The sequence below is a fragment of the Zeus faber genome (genome assembly GCF_960531495.2).
Source record: "Zeus faber genome assembly, chromosome: 9".
Lineage (NCBI taxonomy): Eukaryota > Metazoa > Chordata > Actinopteri > Zeiformes > Zeidae > Zeus > Zeus faber.
The window spans coordinates 23,291,733-23,310,276 of NC_137197.1; the positions used below are offsets into that span (position 1 = coordinate 23,291,733).

Sequence of the window (18,544 nt, forward strand, 5' to 3'; positions counted from 1 at the left end):
GGAGGTCCAGGTCGACTTTATTCTTCCATCTCCACCTCCATGCAGGGCCGGGTTGGGGTTAGGGTTAGGGTTAGGGTTACACGATCAGTTAGACTTTGTGTGTTGCAGGGCCGGCCCGAAGCATCCGCAAACCAAGCGTCCGCTGCGCGTCCCCGTCCCTGGGTTCTCAAGAGAAGACAAATAACGACGGTGTGGTTTTTTTTTTAGTTTTTTTTTTAGATGTATTTATCCTCCTCCGTCTACTAACTGAACAAAACCAAAAAAAAGCCCGAAGCGCCCCGTGCCGTGTCACACATGGCAACTCAAACCCTCCCCCGCCGAGGGCCTCATAAAGGCTGGGGCCGGCCCTGTCTCCGTGCTCGCAGATCCCTCCAGCTTTCTTTTCTGTCCCTCTATCGGCCTTGTGCGCTCTGTCCATTCCAGTCGTCCATCTTCTACTCCACTCCACTCCACTCTCCTAAAAAGTATGAATCTAATGGTTCCAGGCACTTGTCTAGCACTCTCTCTTATCTCCTCCGCTGTCTTCCATCTCCCCCTTTGATCCTCTGTATTTCTCCTCTTCTCTTCTCCCGTCCTGTCTTTCTGCCTCTTCCCCTGTCCTGTCTTTCTGCCTCTTCCCCTGTCCTGTCTTTCTGCCGATGGCATCAAGTTACAGTGGCTTTAGACAGGGGGGGGAAGGCGGTGTTAGCCACGTGGTAGGGGGGGGCGGGGCCTTGGGGGACCGGGGCCTCTGATTGGGAGAAACCGCTTCCATGGGCAGAGCACTAAAAGTTAGTTCAGTCACCCAGGAAGTCTGTGTTCCTGTGGTTGTCAGACAGACAGGCAGGCAGAAGCACTTTGAATACCTACGCTCACCTAACGGAAGCTTCCAGCCATGAAGAGATCGCCAAGGTAACCTGACGTGTTATGTAGAGAAGGCTCTCATGCACGCATGGGGGGGGGGTTTAAATAATGCATGTTAGTCTTACTGCAGTATTCATAGAACAGGGTGGTGTACCTCTCAAAATGATCCTTTGAATCAATGAAACGAAATCGAACAAAAGTTGTCTTGTTTTACTTATAGCATCAGAACCACTGATCAAAAGTACAAACAGTGTTTTGTCTGCCTTTTAATGACCACGCAGTTTACCCGTCATTTTGTGTTCACCCACTTCTGCTTCTGCACTCGTACCGTGGCTCTGAACCTTCTGCAGATTAGACGTCAGCTGTGGTTCAGAGTATCCGGCATAAAATCCACTTTCTGAAGTTTTTGCACGGGGGCTTTTTTTTTTTTTTTTTTTTTTTTTTTACCAGAAGCTTTTGTTTGTTTGTTTGTTTGTTTGTTTGTTTTCTCCCCCAGTCAGAAAGAGGCGTCTTTTCAAGGCTGTGGCCCGTGACCATCCCTTCTCTGGGGCCGGAGGCGACGGACGGCCCCCTTTTCATGTCTCTCAGTGTTGTCACGCTCATCCTTGGGCACGCCTGTTTCTTTTAGCCGCGGCACGGGAGGGGCCGTCACAGTTCTAATTGCCGTCGCAATTAAAAAGCTTGAATGAGGCGGGAGCATGACTTGTTTGTTCAACGCGAGTGCGGACACGTCGATCGGAGACGACTGTTGGTGTGCAAACTGGATCCGCCACATCGGTGTTAATTGAAATCCCCCAAAAAATCCAAATACAGTTGGTCCAAATTGTAATTATAGTATCGTTCGAAACGATGTGTTTGGAGTGTTAGTGCAGTGCAGCGCTGTTTGTTGCATTCACTGTACAAATGAAGTGGGCGAGCTTCATACCTGCACACCATTCAGCTGCTGGACGATAGAAGCGAGTGTTTATCTTACATAATGCAGGACGGGGAGTAATTAGTGGGCTTGAAAAGGGGCCATTCTTTCCCATGTTGGCTCTTTTTGTCCCTGTGCTTCTAACTGTGACGGGAACAAACAAATTTGTCACATTCTATCCGCACGCACGCACACACAGAGGGGACCCGTCGCACATCACATTCCTGTCATGTTGGAACTAAGTGACTTGACATCAGAGATTTACATTTGTCTGTTTTGGACGTTCATCTGGAAGTCGAATCCAGAATGATCTGTAAATAGTGAAATAATGTGACATAACCAACGTTTGGTTGATCGCCAATGTACAATTATCAATTTTAATGAGGCTATAGAGATTTAAGCATATTTTAAGTAGTTGGGATGGTAAAATTCACGGAGTGCAAGGTGATTTGTGCCTTCAGAACATGTTTAATATGTTCTTATTTATTTAGGAGAAACCAAATATATAATTTTATTTTGGCTCCATCTTGCAGGCGTTGCAGAAGGCGCCGTCCTCCTTTTGTCCACTAAAAGTTTGGTGTAACGTTACACAATTGGCATCGGTGGCGTCATAGTAACATTCTACTGAGTGCTCCTTTAATATACAACAAGTTAAGAAGCAACATAAAAATCCATAGTTGTCTAAGTTGCACAAAATGCACAAATAACATACAAGTTCACATATACGTAAACCCTGTCATGTCTGTAGTAACTAACAAATGCCTCCTTGTGTAAGATGTTGCGCAGCAAAAGAAGAATCAGAAAGAGACTGATGCATTCATTTATCCATCGGTTGTTTGTGTGTGTGTGTGTGTGTGTGTGTGTATGTATATATGTATGTATGTGTGTGTGTGTGTATGTGTGTGTATGTATATATATGTATATATATGTATATATATATATATATATATATATATATATATATATATATATATATATATAATTATATATATATATATATATAATTATATATATATATATATATATATATATAATTATATATTTTTTTAATTTATTATAATTGTAGGAAGGAACCCCTTCATACTGAACAATCTTCCCAAACCCTGATAGTACATCTCAAACCCTTGATCCTTAACATTTTATTCCCAAGAAACATTTGAGGAGTGTTTTCTCTTAAATGCTTATGTGTCTCCAACGCTGCTGGTCCTGCGTTGTTTACAGCTTGTCGGTGTGGAGTTAAACTGCAGCAGCGCTTGTTTGTTGGTGAATTCCGTTGCCGTGGAAACCATGCAGCTTGGATCCTAGTTGGGTTTTTCAGTTCTCATGAGTTGCCCCTTCCCACTCGCTGGGTAACTGTCCCGGTGCCAGATACACCACGCATATACTGTATACACACACATGAAAGTTGTTTTTAGGCCCTAAGTGTGTGTTTTAAAGACTCTGTGTGGGCACGATAAAACCACAGATTTATATTACATAAGTATACTGAAGCTAAGTTTAAAAGTGCCCACCAACACAATGGGCTCAGAGTAAAAATTGTTTATGATGGAGCCAAAAGTCAGTCTCCCTTCTTCAGAATGCATGAGGAAACATCTAGTCGATAGAAGTCAACAATACATAATACAATACACAAAGAAAAAGCTTAAATAATACACGGCCGTGTCTTCATTGTTTCTACCACTTGCGTAACCATGAGAACCTCCGCTTTGGTTTGGACAAACATGGCTCACCCTAATGTTCCTTGGCCTCGTATCTCTTGGACACCTGGGGGCAAAAATCTATTTCCTCCTTATCCTCACCCAGGACAGTGTTTAATTGCTGTTTCCATGGTGACGTCCACTATTCTGCCGAAAACGGCGCGTCGGCTTCCTGTCAGCGCCTGATTGGTTGACAGCACCCCGACAGGTTGTCGCGGATCATCAGCGTGTGCAGGACAGCGCGGGGCGGACAGCTGCGATGAGTCAGAACGCTGATTCAGGACGCGGGCCTGCAGTTCAGCTGACGCAGATCTGGAAACGCTGTGGCTCGGTGAATTTATTGTTTGTGCGATGTCGTGACTTTAAATTCTGGGAAAACTTTGAACTGCATGTGCACACGCAGCGAGTCAGCGAGCGGCGCTGTCAACCTCTTTCGATGACCTATTATATCATGATACTACTTAATATCAAAATTCCCTCGACCCACTTTCCTGGGGATGCTGAATCCTTAAAAAGAAAAGTTAAATTGATGAAGTTTCAGGGCAGCTCTCCAATTAGATTATGTAACTTGGCAATCAAGCCCTGTTGCCAAACCGCACACTGAAGAAGGCCGTCTGACCCCAAGCATGTGTGCCGCAATAAATTATGATTATTTACTTGGACTTCTGTCCAGAAACGTCCTCGATATCATGATATTTGAACAGTACAACACAAGTTTAAGTGCAGTTTTTGTGATAAAGAATTCTCTCAAATTAAATAATAAAGAATACGTCGCTTGGTGGTTGAGAGGTAAAGTCATTCTAACTGACTTGTGTGTATCAATGGATCCTTTCTTCCTCTTTCTACCCTATGAAGTTGTTTAAACTATCCGTCTATCTGTCCACCTCTATCTCTCTATCTATTAAAATCCAGTGGGTGATCTTCATCTCACCTCTCTGTTTACTTCCCCTACCCTGGCTGTCGTCGGATCTGAGTTGGTTTTGTTCTTGATGTTTGCGTTTTGCCTCCGGAGTCACGCCATCTCCACCCTTTGGTGAACATGCAAATTATGGGATCTGTCGGCTTGCTTTGAGCCCGATAACAGATATTTGCACTTTGTATCAGTACTTGTGCAAATTCAGATCAAAATGGAAAATAATGGGTAACGGCTTGAAAAACATTTTAACGTTTCAGCAGTTCAGTCCCTCTCCCGGAACATTGCATTTAAATTGCTGTGTTCAGTTCTGTGTCCAATGGGAATTAATGTTTTTTTTACAGTAAATACAATATTCCTTGGCGCAGGAAACCGATCAGTCAGGGGTGTGGGTTGGAGCATTCATTAATTACACACACACACACGCACACAACCCCTGATGGTTTGGAAAAAAAAATGTCTAGGAAAAAACGTGTTCAAATGGTGTCAAGACTTGACAAATGATTTGTGCCTTTTCTCTTTTATTTGCAGCAAATCCAAGGAATGCACCCTCAATGCAGGTAGGTGTGTGTGTGTGTGTGTGTGTGTGTGTGTGTGTGTGTGTGTGTGTGTGTGTGAGAGAGTGTGTGAGAGAGTGTGTGTGTGTGTGTGTGTGTGTGTGTGTGTGTGTGTGTGTGTGTGTGTGTGTGTGTGTGTGTGTGTGTGTGTGTGTGTGTGTGTGTGTGTGTGTGTGTGTGTGTGTGTTTGTCTATCCTCACATTTTCTGTGTTTAACCATCCATTACTGACCATTTAAAATAACTTTAATGTAATCACCATCTTCATCTGCACAAAACCCTTTACGTCTCTCTTCACAAAAGGTTAGATACATTAAAAAAAAGACCATTCTCTGTGAGTGTGATTATTATTATAGTAATTATTATTATTGTTATTATAATTATTATTTTAGCACAATAAAATCATTTCTTCCTTTCCAAATTTCCTGTAAGGCTTTAAGCAGAGTCTTTATTCTCCCTCTCTCTCTCTCTCTCTCTCTCTCTCTCTCTCTCTCTCTCTCTTTCTCACCGCTCTCCTTCCCTTGTTTCTACGGCTTCATCCCCCCTATCCCTCCACCAGAGGACGGCTACGTCAGGATGTTTCTTCGGGGTCGTCCCGTCACTATGCACCTCCCAGACGAGCAGAGGGACACCTACAGCCTGGACCACAAGATGGCGCTACCCGAACGCAAGCTCAAGCTGCAGTGGGTGTATCCTTTGCAGCGGGAGGAAGGCTGGAGCGGGGTGACGGGGGTCTTTTAATGGTTCAGAACTCAATCAATCAATCAATGAGTGAGTGATCCAGTTCTCTACCTAGAACCAGTTCTGTTCATGTGCTTATAGAACTTTTTTTTTTTTTTGTTGTTTTGTTTTGATCTACAAAATATTCAGTTCTACCATCAATGAACGTCTCTGATATGATTGTTAAAGCCCGGTCAGCCGCCGGGGCTGCTTGGTGCTGTTCCCTAACGCTGCGCTGCTCAGGTACGGCTACCGCGGGCGTGACTGCCGCTCCAACCTGTACCTGCTGCCGACCGGAGAGATCGTCTACTTCAACGCGTCGGTGGTGGTTCTGTACAACACGGAGGAGCAGCAGCAGAGACACTACCTGGGACACAACGACGACGTGAAGTGGTGAGATGGGGCGCCAACGCTGCGGTTGCAAGATCTCCACGTGGTTTCTTTTTTTTGTTTTTTTTTCCAATTCCTTAAATCATTTTATCTTAACTACATGAAGCCTGATATGTTATATGGAGCCGCTTGAATGAGCTTAAATAGAGTTAAAAACGGTAGAAAATTCAAGTTTAACCCCAGACTGCAAGGACCACAAAAATGCACAAAAAAGACGTCACAGCGAGTCAAAATCCTAAAGGAAATTAAAACATAATAACAGAAAAAAAAATTTAAATGAGAAATATGAAATGATATACATTTCAATGAATGATATATTATTTAAAACACCGCGGCCGGACCTTTTGACCCCCTTCATGCATTCTCTGGTTTGAAAATGGGAGGGCTTCATTTTGTTTTCCCAGTCCAGCTTTATTGTAATTAGTATCAAAAGCCTCAATTCAAATTTTGAATGGCATTAAAAATGTATTAAATGAATTGACACAGAGACAGTGGCACCTTAAGATAATTAAAAAACAAGTATTATTAACCGCTTATATAAGCTGATACAAAAGGTTATATTGAAGTAACACGCCTAACAAAATACCAGAGTTAAAAAGGGTTAAAAAAAACCCAACTTGTGTAAAAATTGTGTGGAATGAAGGGAGGGACAGACGGGCAGTGTGTTTAAGGCCTCAAGTCTGGACGCCAGATGCTCAGACACAGAACAAAAAAAGAACCAAACTCAGATCACCGTCATTACACCACTGGCAAGACACTGTACAGGCTGTGGCTTTCCCGTTAAAGACTGTCTTCAGAGAATGTGTCTGTGTGCGTGCGTGCGTGCGTGCGTGCGTGTGTGCAAACAAAGGGAAGCTCATGCTGCAGAATCTGGAGCTCCCCATCGTGACTTCTACTCTTGGGCACCGACGTCCTGTTTTGCGATCGGCTGCTCCCTCTGTTCACACAGGAGCGGCTTTGTCAGGAGGCCGCGCCGAGGCCAAAATCATTATTGATTTAAGATCATCGGTACGAGCAGAACACCGTCAATGAATACGGACCCGGACCAACTTTAAACATCACAAATAACCTTCACTCGAGTACAACGGTAGAACTTGTGTCCAGGTGGATACTGGGAAACGACAATATACAGATAGTTAGTGAATTTGGTTATTGAGGAGTTGCTGAATAATTTCCAGATGTAGAAGAGTGATGATTACAGCTTTAGGTTTGGACATTGAGGCATTAAAGCATTGGGGTGTGTGCAAGCCGATGCATCCATAATGCATCCAATTGATTAGTTTTTTTTGGTTAAAATAATTAGATATAGTTAAGTTAAACCCAATAGGGTGTCGGATTTATTATTATGAATATAAGAATGATTATTATTATTTTGATAATATCAACTTCTCTCCTTAGCTTGAGTGTGCATCCTGACATGGTTACCATAGCAACGGGACAGGTATCCGGGATCTCCAAAGAGGGCAAGGTACGTCAGCGTCACGTCGACCTTTAACCTTTTGTGCCGCCGCGATTGCGACTTCCTTAAAATGACATTGGTTGTAAATAAAAAGCTGAAAGAATTGACTATCAGCAGAAAGACTCTCCTCCCTTCATGTCCCTTTGTCTTTCAAACATGATCAATATGTGGTACGCATATTATTAAGTCTTCATGGACATTTTAATCACGTGGGGAGCAGTCGAACGGTGATTTTTCTCTAACGACGGTGGATACTTTTTGTCAACCGACCACCTGCAGCAGCTGGCTCCTCATGTGCGCGTCTGGGACTCGGTGAGCCTCAACACGCTGCACGTGCTCGGGATGGGAGTGTTCGACCGAGCCGTCACCTGTGTCGCCTTCTCCAAATCCGTGAGTCCGTCCGTCCGCCCGGGGCCGAGGGCTTAGACTCTGGGATGTTTGCGGTACTTGGGCGTTTTTAATGAGAAGGCGTTTTTTTGCTGATCCCCTTTCAGAACGGCGGAGCTCACCTCTGCGCCGTGGACGACGCCAACGACCACATCCTGTCCGTATGGAACTGGCAGAAAGAGAAACAGCTGGCCGACGTCAAGGTGAAACCACGCTGACCTTTGACCCTAGGTTTCAGCGCGTGAGGTTTGCTGGAATGAACGATGGGGCAGGCGTAATTCCAAACCGCTGGGGAGAGCTGAGAGCTGAGGTGTTCATTTAGGATCTCCTCTCCTTCCTCTCCCCTCAACAGTGTTCCAATGAGTCTGTGCTGGGCGCGACCTTCCACCCCATGGACGCCAACCTGATCGTCACCTGTGCAAAGTCTCACATAAACTTCTGGACCATGGAGGGCAGCACGCTCAGCAAGAGACAGGGCCTGTTTGAGGTGGAAATGACAACTGTTTACTTCCCTATCTGCCTGTTTTTTTGTTATTCACAGTGCGTTTAAATCGCATGTCGCAGCTCCCTCAACCAGTGGCTCATTGTTCTTCAGCCATACCATGGTGGAAAAATGACTTTATCAGCTCGACTCGAGTTTGGTCGCAAAAACAAAAACCCAACTTTGGACAAACTGTGCTATGAAAGTGGTTCAGCCAAATAAATGGAAGAGTTATTATAACAATCTGTCGTTCGCCCTCAGAAACATGAAAAGCCCAAGTACGTGTTGTGTGTGGCGTTCGCCGAGAACGGAGATGCCATCACCGGAGACTCCAGTGGGAACATCTACATCTGGGCCAAAGGTAAAGTCTCCTCTCCGCTCTCCCAGGGAACTCTTTAAGTCCTGATTTTGGTGATTTGTGACATTAAATTATTGGGAAATTTAGTTTTAAGAAGACTAGGAAAAACTATAAAATTACAGTTGCATTTAACCAGAAGCCAAAGTGTGTATCTGTTTCCATGGCGCCTAAACCAGCTGGACTGACACATAACTATAACATACATTTTTGTACGTATAGCATTTAGAAGACAGCTGTTTGAGACATATTTATCATAATAATAAAAAAAACCCTGCTGTGTGTGCTCTGATTGGCCGCGCTGTTGATTGACAGGCGGAAACCGCATCAGCCACATGGTGTCAGGGGCCCACGAGGGCGGGATCTTCTCGCTGTGCGTCCTGAAGGACGGCACGCTGCTGTCTGGCGGAGGGAAGGACCGCAAGGTGGTGCTGTGGGACCACGACTACAACAAGCAGTCCGAGATGGAGGTGAGGGGACATGAGATCACCTGAGCTAATCGCAGAATAAGGAAATACATTTTACTACTTGGACTACACGAGGTTTGCTGAGCTCCGATGGGACCTTGGGTCATTGCCGCAGTCGCACCATAGTGAGACCAGTGGTGTTTTCGGTCTTTCCAGGTGGGCGAGGCGTTCGGCCCCGTACGTGCTCTGGCTGAGGGCAAACCGGGAGAACTCTTCATCGGAACCACCAAGAACGCCATCATCAGAGCAGCCTTCCCGGACACGATGACTCCTATCGTACAGGTACACACCCACACACACATTATCCATTAACATCTTGATCCCCTCCCTATTTTGACAGTGCACACTATGGGCTGCTTTGGCGCCTATTTTGACATGTTTTTGTACGTTATTGTATGTTAAATTGTGTGTGTTGTACTCCAGGGCCACACAGATGAGCTGTGGGGTCTGGACGTCCATCCGTCCATGGATCAGTTTGCCACCTGCTCCCAGGACAGACAGGTCCACCTCTGGGACACAAACTCCCACCAGCCCCTCTGGAGCAAGACCATTGAGGTGAGGAGGAGGAGGGGCGGGGGGCGGGGGTCGAAACAGTGGCAAAGAATGAAACATAAAACACCGGTCAAATCATGATGATTAAACGAGGAGTAAAGAGGTCTTTCTCTTCCTCTCTGTTTGCTCCAGGACCAGGGCAGGGCTGCGGGGTTCCACCCCAGCGGCGGTGTACTCGCCGTGGGCACCATGACTGGCAGGTACGTCCACCCACCTGGGAGGTCTCACTCTCACTGCCCAGCTCCATGGATTTACAGAAGGAAAATAGATTTACATTTACATGATGTCATTTAGCAGATGTACAGTTAGTTAAAACAGGCCCTCATATAATGTATCCTGCTATTAAAGCAAAAGAACCCTTAAAAACAGACAAGCCTGCAATAGCTCTTTTTAGGCTTTTGATACCAAGGGGGCGTAATGGAGTTGTTTCATTCAAAAGAGGTGTGTGTGTGTGTGTGTGTGTGTGTGTGTGTGTGTGTGTGTGTGTGTGTGTGTGTGTGTGTGTGTGTGTGTGTGTGTGTGTGTGTGTGTGTGTGTGTGTGTGTGTGTGTGTTGCAGGTGGTTAGTGCTGGACACTGATACCAGAGACTTGGTTTCTATGCACACAGACGGCAATGAAATAATTTCCAACATCAAGTACTCCCCGGGTACGATACTCTACACTATATCACAACTACAAAGCATTCTACATGTTCTATAGAACATTCTATAAGGTGTATCTGGTCTATACAGCTCCATGATCTATATATAACCCAGGTCTGGTGTGTATCTAGTCCTCCATAAAAAGACTAATTAAACACAGTATGTGATGAGTGCAGTGAAAACAGAAGTAAACTCTCCCATCGACATGTACACTCATATGTAACCGACTAAAGCTATTACAATATGAATATTTTTTGTCTTTTTAATGTTTCATCTGCGCTGATGACAAATTTGCTGCCCATCCCAACGCTAACCTCGCACTTCCCTCGCCCACAGACGGCAGCTTCCTGGCCGTGGGTTCCAATGACAACTTTGTTTACATCTACGCCGTGACCGAGAATGGCAGGAAGTACAGTCGCGTGGGGAAATGCACCGTGAGTGAACGTGATCGCGCCCCGTGTGTTAAAATCAACGCGTCCCTCGGGCCGTCCCTTAATCTGTCATGTTGTGACGTCTCCTTTAAGGGCCACTCCAGCTTTGTCACTCACCTGGACTGGTCCAAGGACAGCCGGTACCTGGTCACCAACTCAGGGGACTACGAGATCCTCTTCTGTGAGTCCGGTGGAAAACACACGCTTTTACCCCCGAAAGCACAATACACAGAGCCAGTACTTTTCCAATTTAGTGAGCGGTGATGTTTGTATGTGTTTCTTAAGGGATAAGCTTCCGTTTGAGTCGATATGATGTAGCAGGTGCCCTTGCCCCCGAAACGCATTTACTGTCGTGGAAATATATTCATAACCACCCTGGTCCTCCCTCCTTCCTCAGGGGAGGCTTCCAGTGGCAAACATGTGACCAACATGGACACCGTCCGCAACGTGGAGTGGGTGACCTACACCTGCACTCTGGGCTTCAGCACATTCGGTACAGCTTTATAACCTTTCCATTTTATATTCAAGACGATGCCGTGACATTGCGTTTATGGAAACATTTACCTCACTGCTGTTTTATTATGTGACGTCTCCGTTTTCTCTCTCCATCCATCTTCCTCATGTTCTATCTCTTTGAATTTCCATATTTCTCTCTCTCTCTCTCTTTTCTATCTTCGCCTTCTCTCCACCACTCTCTCTCTTTCTCTCTCTCAATCAGGGGTGTGGCCGGACGGGGCAGACGGAACCGATATCAACGCCGTGTGCAGGTCACATGACGGCTCGCTGCTGGCCTCTGCTGACGACTTTGGCAAAGTGCACTTGTTCTCCTTTCCGTGCTCCCAACCGAAGGTCAGTCCCACGCTCCCGGGTTCCTGTGGTCTCCCCCGGTTCTCCTTGTTACCCTTCTTCACCCTTCATGGTCACGGCATCATCCTTCGGAGGCCGTCCCGGCATGCGCGTGGATACTTGTGTTTTATTGCAATCTTGCTTCCTGATTGCCGTACCCTTAACGAACAACAACACAACAACATCAACAAGCCATACCTTACATTTTGTCTCAATGGATGTTGATCTGACTCTGTCACACCACAGACTATTAAACACATCTTGTTAACTTAATCGTCTGTTTACTCAAGATGGTTTCCATTTAACTCACAAGCTTTGTTGCAAACCACTGAACTTAGGCTCGTTTTTCTAAATGCTCTTGGCGTGAGACTCCTTCTCCCCCAGGAGTCTCTTCTGTGAGTAGAAATGTTTCTTATCCTAGAGCTTCATATAAGCCCAGAACCGGTAAACCTCAACCTTCATCTTTTTTGCTGGTCTCCCTCTCTATCCCTTCTTTCAAAAAGAAAAAAAGAAAACCAAAACTGAATGAAGGTCTTCTCCTCATCATAGTTTACAAAGATGACTGTTAATAAAACCTACTCCTCTACCTTGTGCCCCTCCCTCCCCCAGGCTCCGAGCCACGTGTACGGCGGGCACAGCAGTCATGTGACCAACGTTGCCTTCCTGCGCGACGACAGTCACCTGATCTCCACCGGTGGGAAAGACACCAGCATTCTGCAGTGGGTGGTTGCCTAGGCAACGCCTCCCTCGCCACCGAGCACCGTGGGGCCGGCACCCTCTCTGAACCATCACTGTATCCCGCTGCCCACCAGGGGGCAGCACTTCCGTGCCTATTAAAAACCCCGACCCCCCCACCCCCCAGCTGTATTTCTAAGCGGGAGGCAAATGAGTGTGATGATTGGCCGAAGTGAGACACAGAATGTAGAAAAAACCTCAGTTTCTCCACATGATTGTATTGGTGGAAACCTTCAAACAGATGTAGAATATCACCCGAACGCCCCCTTCCCCCCTCCCCTCCGCTGTCTGCTGCTCTTGGTGACTGTGGGATACTCGGGGTGATGACGGTTTTTGTGTAGGGGGATATCTGCGCCTAAACCTTCTTCGTCTAATCTTTAGCAAAATACTTTAACCAGCCCCATCTCCCCCATCGCCCTCCCTAGACCCCCTTTAACCTCAGAGCTTGAGCTGAAGATTGTCAGATTATTAACCATTTGAAGTAGCTGTAACGTCTCCAAACTCCCATCCGGCCGCCGTCCCTGGCTACTGTTTTGATTGTACTACTGCTGTACGTGTACTGTGCTGAGGCAGCCCTAGGTGGTGCTGTGACGTCAAGAGTATTAGCATGTCCGAGGCTGCGAGATGCCTGAAGATGCTGTCAATGTTGAGAAAGGTCTTTAGGGTAAATCTATATATTATGCAGTATATCCAGGTGGCTGTGTTATTTTAATATTATATTGTGACAATAAAGGATGCTAAAACAAAATAATAACTTACCACTATTATTCTTGTGGCATTCCGCAGAGTGATCCTATAGGCCGGTGTATTGTAGAGGTGAGTTTGAGCTGTGCTTTGCCTTTTTTCTGTTTTATTAATAAAGTTTTTACCCAAATATTGGAAAAAAGTGGAATACTTGTTTTGCCGCTTTGATATAATCTTCGTCCAAGCGATAAACTCTACCAAGCACGGTGAGCATTAGACATTTATACGACCAAGTTCTCAAGACGGCACGGCAGCATAGCGATGTGATGGTCAGCCTTCTGTGAACGACGGTGCAAGGCTGTGGCCAAGGCTGGAGCCCGTGGCGGTATTGGGAAGTTAATCACCAAATGACATCGCATGAATGTCACAATGTGTTCCGCCGCCAAACTTCTGTCATATATTTAGGGTTTCAAAAGGGGAGAAACGGGTGCGACGTCAGGTTAACTTTAAAGTCAATATGCTCTGTTGCCTGTCAACACCTGCACCTCCAGAAAGGAAAATGACAAAGTGAAGAGGTGGAGGCCCCTCAAACCTTCACATGATAAACAAAAGTAATTTCGGGCAGAGGTGATCAGGAGGACAAGACCTGAGATGAGTACCCAGAGCCAGGCATCCAAAACTCTTGTAAATTTTGAAAAGTTGCACAACAGAATGAAAACAGTAGCATGGACGCGGTATTTCAAGTTTAAGTTCAAGTTCAATTTCCCATCACTTGCATATCCAGCAGAGAAACCCTCAGAATTGACGGATCCAGAGGGTCTCACGTCGTGCTGAGGGCTTTGTTGGGCGTCGCTTCGGCCTATTAGGAAACGAAAAACTATTAAAAGTTCATATTTTACCATAAAAAAAATATATTGATGGATGTTTTGATACGATAGCCGACTCTGCGTCCCGACCAGAAGATCACCGTGAATTTCCTGTTTGAGGGTCGATAAACTACGCGGGGGAAATACATCCAATTTCACGTTTGCTTCCTCGCTGAAACCTATGATTATAGAGTTTACGGAAATATGAGTCATTTATCTCTGGTCAACATTTGGACGAGACATACAGACACTGATTATTTGTCGGAGACGCCAGGACCTCAGACAGGGGGCGAAGGGACGTGGACGACACGCAATACCCCAAACTTGACCACATAAATAGGCGATCGGGACAAGGTGACGTGGAGGAGGTGGGGGCGGAGGAGTTTACTTTACGGGGATTCAGTCATGACGATGTGAGGTTGTTTACTAATCACAGTCTGCGTTCCCCTTCTTAATTCTTCCAAAGAGGAGAAAATGATCGGGGGAAAACCTCCGTCCGTTTGACTGGCCCAGTGGGTGTCGATAGTCGTCTCGGGAGACTTTGCTGAAACTTTGCTGTCGACTTGATGCCGATCAAGAGGAGCATTTCTCTTTTATCTGTGTCGACTGTATTCTGATCCGAAGCGATAACCGAATGACTTCCATTCCAGGTCAGTTTAAATTCAGTCCGATCGTCTCTGATGCAGGGCTCCATCACCGAGAAGGGGGGAGCCAACCCTGCAGGGGCACAGATAGACAAATACTGTGTCTGTGACATACCACACTCTACATGTTTGTCCAGTGTGTTTACGTATGTGAGTAAAGACAGAATGGTACGGTCCGCCGCGTTGGGGGGAGCCGCCCGTTTGGCCGTTAGTATGAGCGGAACCATGGAATCTGTAGTAAAAATACCACGAGGACATACGATGACATACCACCAAACGTTCGTGAGCTCAATGCTGCACGTTTCCGTGCTGTCATCAACCCGCTCAGCGCTGAAAGGAAGTGACATGGACACGAGGACGGGGTTTGTCCATTGAACATGTTTTTTACTCCCATACTGAAGATGGAGCGCACACTTAGTGCCGTGTGCAGGCAGCCAATACTGACTCAACAACAGCGACACAGACACAGATGTAAAGCAACCCAGGAGTCCGATCGCCCCCCCGGGGTTGTAGACCGTCCGGACTCGGGGCGGGCGGTTGGCCCGCGTCCCCCCCACGGGGGGCCGCACAAAGTGTGCCTACGGGCAGCCACAGCCCTGAGGTGAGAGATTAATTGTCAAAGGCGGTGCATTCCTTGCATAATCTAAGATTTATTTCACTGAAAAGAGAGAGCGACAGAGAGGGAGTGTGTGTGTCTGTGTGTGTGTGTGTGTGTGTGTGTGTGTGTGTGTGAGAGAGGGAGAGAAGGGGATGGTCAACTCAAGAAATTAATTCGGGGAAAGAGCACAGAAGTCGCTGTCGTTCTGGACAAAAGCCACATTTTTCAAATTCCTCCGTTGGGTTTGTTCTCGTAATCTTGATGGCGAACAATGTGAAAAGTAAAATAAATAAAGATCTGCTTTCAGGTTCAACTGTTCTGGTCAACGCGACGTAAATAACCCGGGGTAACAAATCACATCACTTCTCTGCGCAGCTCTGGTTTTGCTCCCGATTATTCCCACAAACACACACACGCGCGCGCACACACACGCACACACGCAGGCACACACAAACACACATACACCCGGCGCGCACGCACACACATACGCGCGCACACACGCGCGCACACACACATGCGCACACACACGCACTCACGCACGCATGCACACACACACACACACACACGCACGCACGCATGCCCACACACACACATACATACACTTGCCGCGCACACACACACACACACATACGCAGGCACGCACGCACACACACACACACATACACTTGGCACGCACACACACACATACGCACGCACACACACATGCACACTTGGCACACACACGCACTCACGCACGCATACACACACATACACACACACATACACTTGATGCGAACACACACACATACGCACACACGCACGCACACACACACACACACACACACACTTGGCGCACGCACGCACGCATGCACACCCACACACACACACACACACACACACACACACAGCTTTTGTTTGCTTCTACAAGCATTCTTCAGAGGATTTACCTTCAAAACTATGAAGCTGTAAATCAACCCAGCGTCGCTGGAGCAGACATTCTCAACCTCGGGGTCACCACTCACCCTCCGTGGGGTCACCTGATAACCTGAGTAGCACTCGGGGTCCCAAGACATTCCTGAGACTCATATATTGTCAGTCTGACGTCTCTGATATAGTTAAACAGCTTTGATGTAGCTCGGAATATCCCTGCAATTCACGCGGAGCTCTGCGACATAATTAAAGTCAAATTCATGTAAAACAGTTGACAAACATGCAAAGTGGAATATCGTCACTTTGACCAGTAATGCACGCTCACTTCGGAGAGCAGGCGGTAGAAATATTCAAAAGAAGCCTCGATCTGCTGCTTAGAAGCCTTAATGTGAATTCTAACGCGTGAAATGAGTAGTGCTGGCTGATAAGCAACGGGGGGGTTTCCCGTGCTCCTCTAGTTGCCGCTGTTGCAGGAATCCGGGGACCTTCAAACGGGGTCACGGGCCAAGAAAGAGCGATGTCGGAGGAACATAACCGGTAAACACAGAGGCGCATAACCCCTCCGCCCCGTCCTCAAACCCTCGCATGCCTTCATACCAACAACCAACTCATACTTCCATAAACGCAGGGAGAGATTCATTACAAACACGTGTTTGGCCAAATCCCCTCTCGGCTAAACATCTCCCGGGGAAATCAACAGCTCGGCCCCGTGGAGCCGCTGGGACCCCGCCGAGTTTTCACGTCTCCCGCGACCACCCTGCAGTTACACCCGCGATGGTGGCCTTGTTTTGGGATGCACGTCATTACATCGAATGAACGATGGGAATTTGCGCTCACTCCTCACTTGGTAATTACATTTTTTTTATAAAAAAAAAAAAAAAAAAATTCAGTGCTTGTGACGCAGAGGAGAGCGTGGAGAACTGCGGAGCGGAGGAGTAAAGTCCTGTACAATGGAGGACCTGGTGGAGCTCAGCCTCTGAATCCATCCTGGGATGAAAACAACAGAAGAGTTAACGGACGCTCAATACACCAGGACTGGGTTCTTTATGACATTGACATTTACCAGAAATGTTAAGTGGCGCTGATCGTGTTAAACCTTGTGCTGTTCTGCCGAACCTAATTTGTGGTTTATTTTATAGTTCCTTTGTCAATTCATAGTTTTATATTGAGTGTTTATTTAGGTCCAGTGCATATAACCACATTTCTACTGTATATCATTTATGTCTGGTTCATTTTTTTTTTTTTTTCGTTTACTGTTGGGTTTATTTTATTGCCAACCTCTTTGATTTATTGTACATGGTACATTTGTCCATTTCTAATTTAGTGCCAAAATTGCCAAAGTCTTCTTGTTTATTTTTTGGGCAATTTTTTTTACTAAGGTTTATTGTGTATTGCCTTTTCTTTTTTCTATTCTCACTCTGTTGCCTTATTATTAATATTATTATCACTGCCTGTTTTCTACTACTCTATCTATCTATCTATCTATCTATCTATCTATCTATATATCTATCTATCTATCTATCTATCTATCTATCTATCTATCTATCTGTCTATCTATCTGTCTATCTATCTGTCTATCTATCTATCTATCTGTCTGTCTGTCTATCTGTCTATCAGTCTGTCTGTCTGTCTGTCTGTCTGTCTGTCTGTATCTATAAATCTGAATTCTCTTTCTTTGCATCCCTTCCCTGTCCTTTTACCTTGTTTGTCCATTTATCATCGCTCTCTTGCTCTTCCTCTACAGTGTGTGTGTGTGTGTGTGTGTGTGTGTGTTCGTGTGTGTGTGCGTGTGTGTGCGTGTGTGTGTGCGTGTGTGTGCGCGTGTGTGTGTGTGTCTGAGAAGGAAAGCGGTGTTTCTAAGAAGAATCTATAATGACCCGAACTTGGGGAGCAGCTTTGGTCGGCCACACCTGACACCTTTTGGGGAGAAGCGCGGCGTGTTTTCCGTCCGTTTTCACATCAAACCTCTCACTCACTACGGCAGATCAAACCAAGGAAAACAGAGCCCACGTCGTCCTCAACGCCCGTCGAAAAAGGCGTTTAGAACGGACAGATGTTGTTACAGTACATCCACCTAAAACGTCGGGTGGACGGAGGGATGGAAAACAAACAGCCTTCTGTGTCGTTCCGCTGATGGAGGAGTGGTGAGAACAGAAAACAATCCGTTTTGTTTTCATAGAGAATTAATCAAACACAGAAGAGTGGAATATTCTGACGGTCCTGGTTCTCCACCACAGAATGTACCACCCCGAAGCCGGGCGGAGAAATGCAGAACACACACGCACGCACGCACGCACAAACACATCCAAAATAACACACACACACACATCCAAAACAACACACACATGTCCATATTTACGGTCATCAAAACGGACAAACACGTGCATAGTTATACGTACACTTACAGACGTGCTCAACAGAACACACACACGTTACACACATTACATACATTAGCA

General features: G+C 46.1%; 1 protein-coding gene across 2 annotated transcripts; it reads left to right on the forward strand.

Moving 5' to 3' along the window:
- The first annotated feature begins 811 nt into the window (after positions 1–811).
- On the forward strand, positions 812–13,247 carry eml2 (EMAP like 2). Of its 2 annotated transcripts, none has more exons than XM_080007471.1 (19): positions 812–891; positions 4,898–4,926; positions 5,482–5,611; positions 5,886–6,035; positions 7,431–7,500; positions 7,771–7,881; positions 7,986–8,081; positions 8,231–8,365; positions 8,621–8,720; positions 9,030–9,184; positions 9,338–9,463; positions 9,605–9,736; positions 9,866–9,933; positions 10,292–10,380; positions 10,712–10,809; positions 10,900–10,987; positions 11,204–11,299; positions 11,525–11,655; positions 12,262–13,247. In XM_080007471.1, the coding sequence occupies exons 1-19, from the start codon at positions 875–877 to the stop codon at positions 12,385–12,387; spliced, it is 1,947 nt and encodes a 648-aa protein (XP_079863597.1). In that variant the 5' UTR covers positions 812–874; the 3' UTR covers positions 12,388–13,247. The 2 variants fall into 2 exon arrangements, with proteins under 2 accessions (XP_079863597.1, XP_079863598.1); XM_080007472.1 differs by having other exon boundaries at positions 7,774–7,881.
- Positions 13,248–18,544: the final 5,297 nt, after the last annotated feature.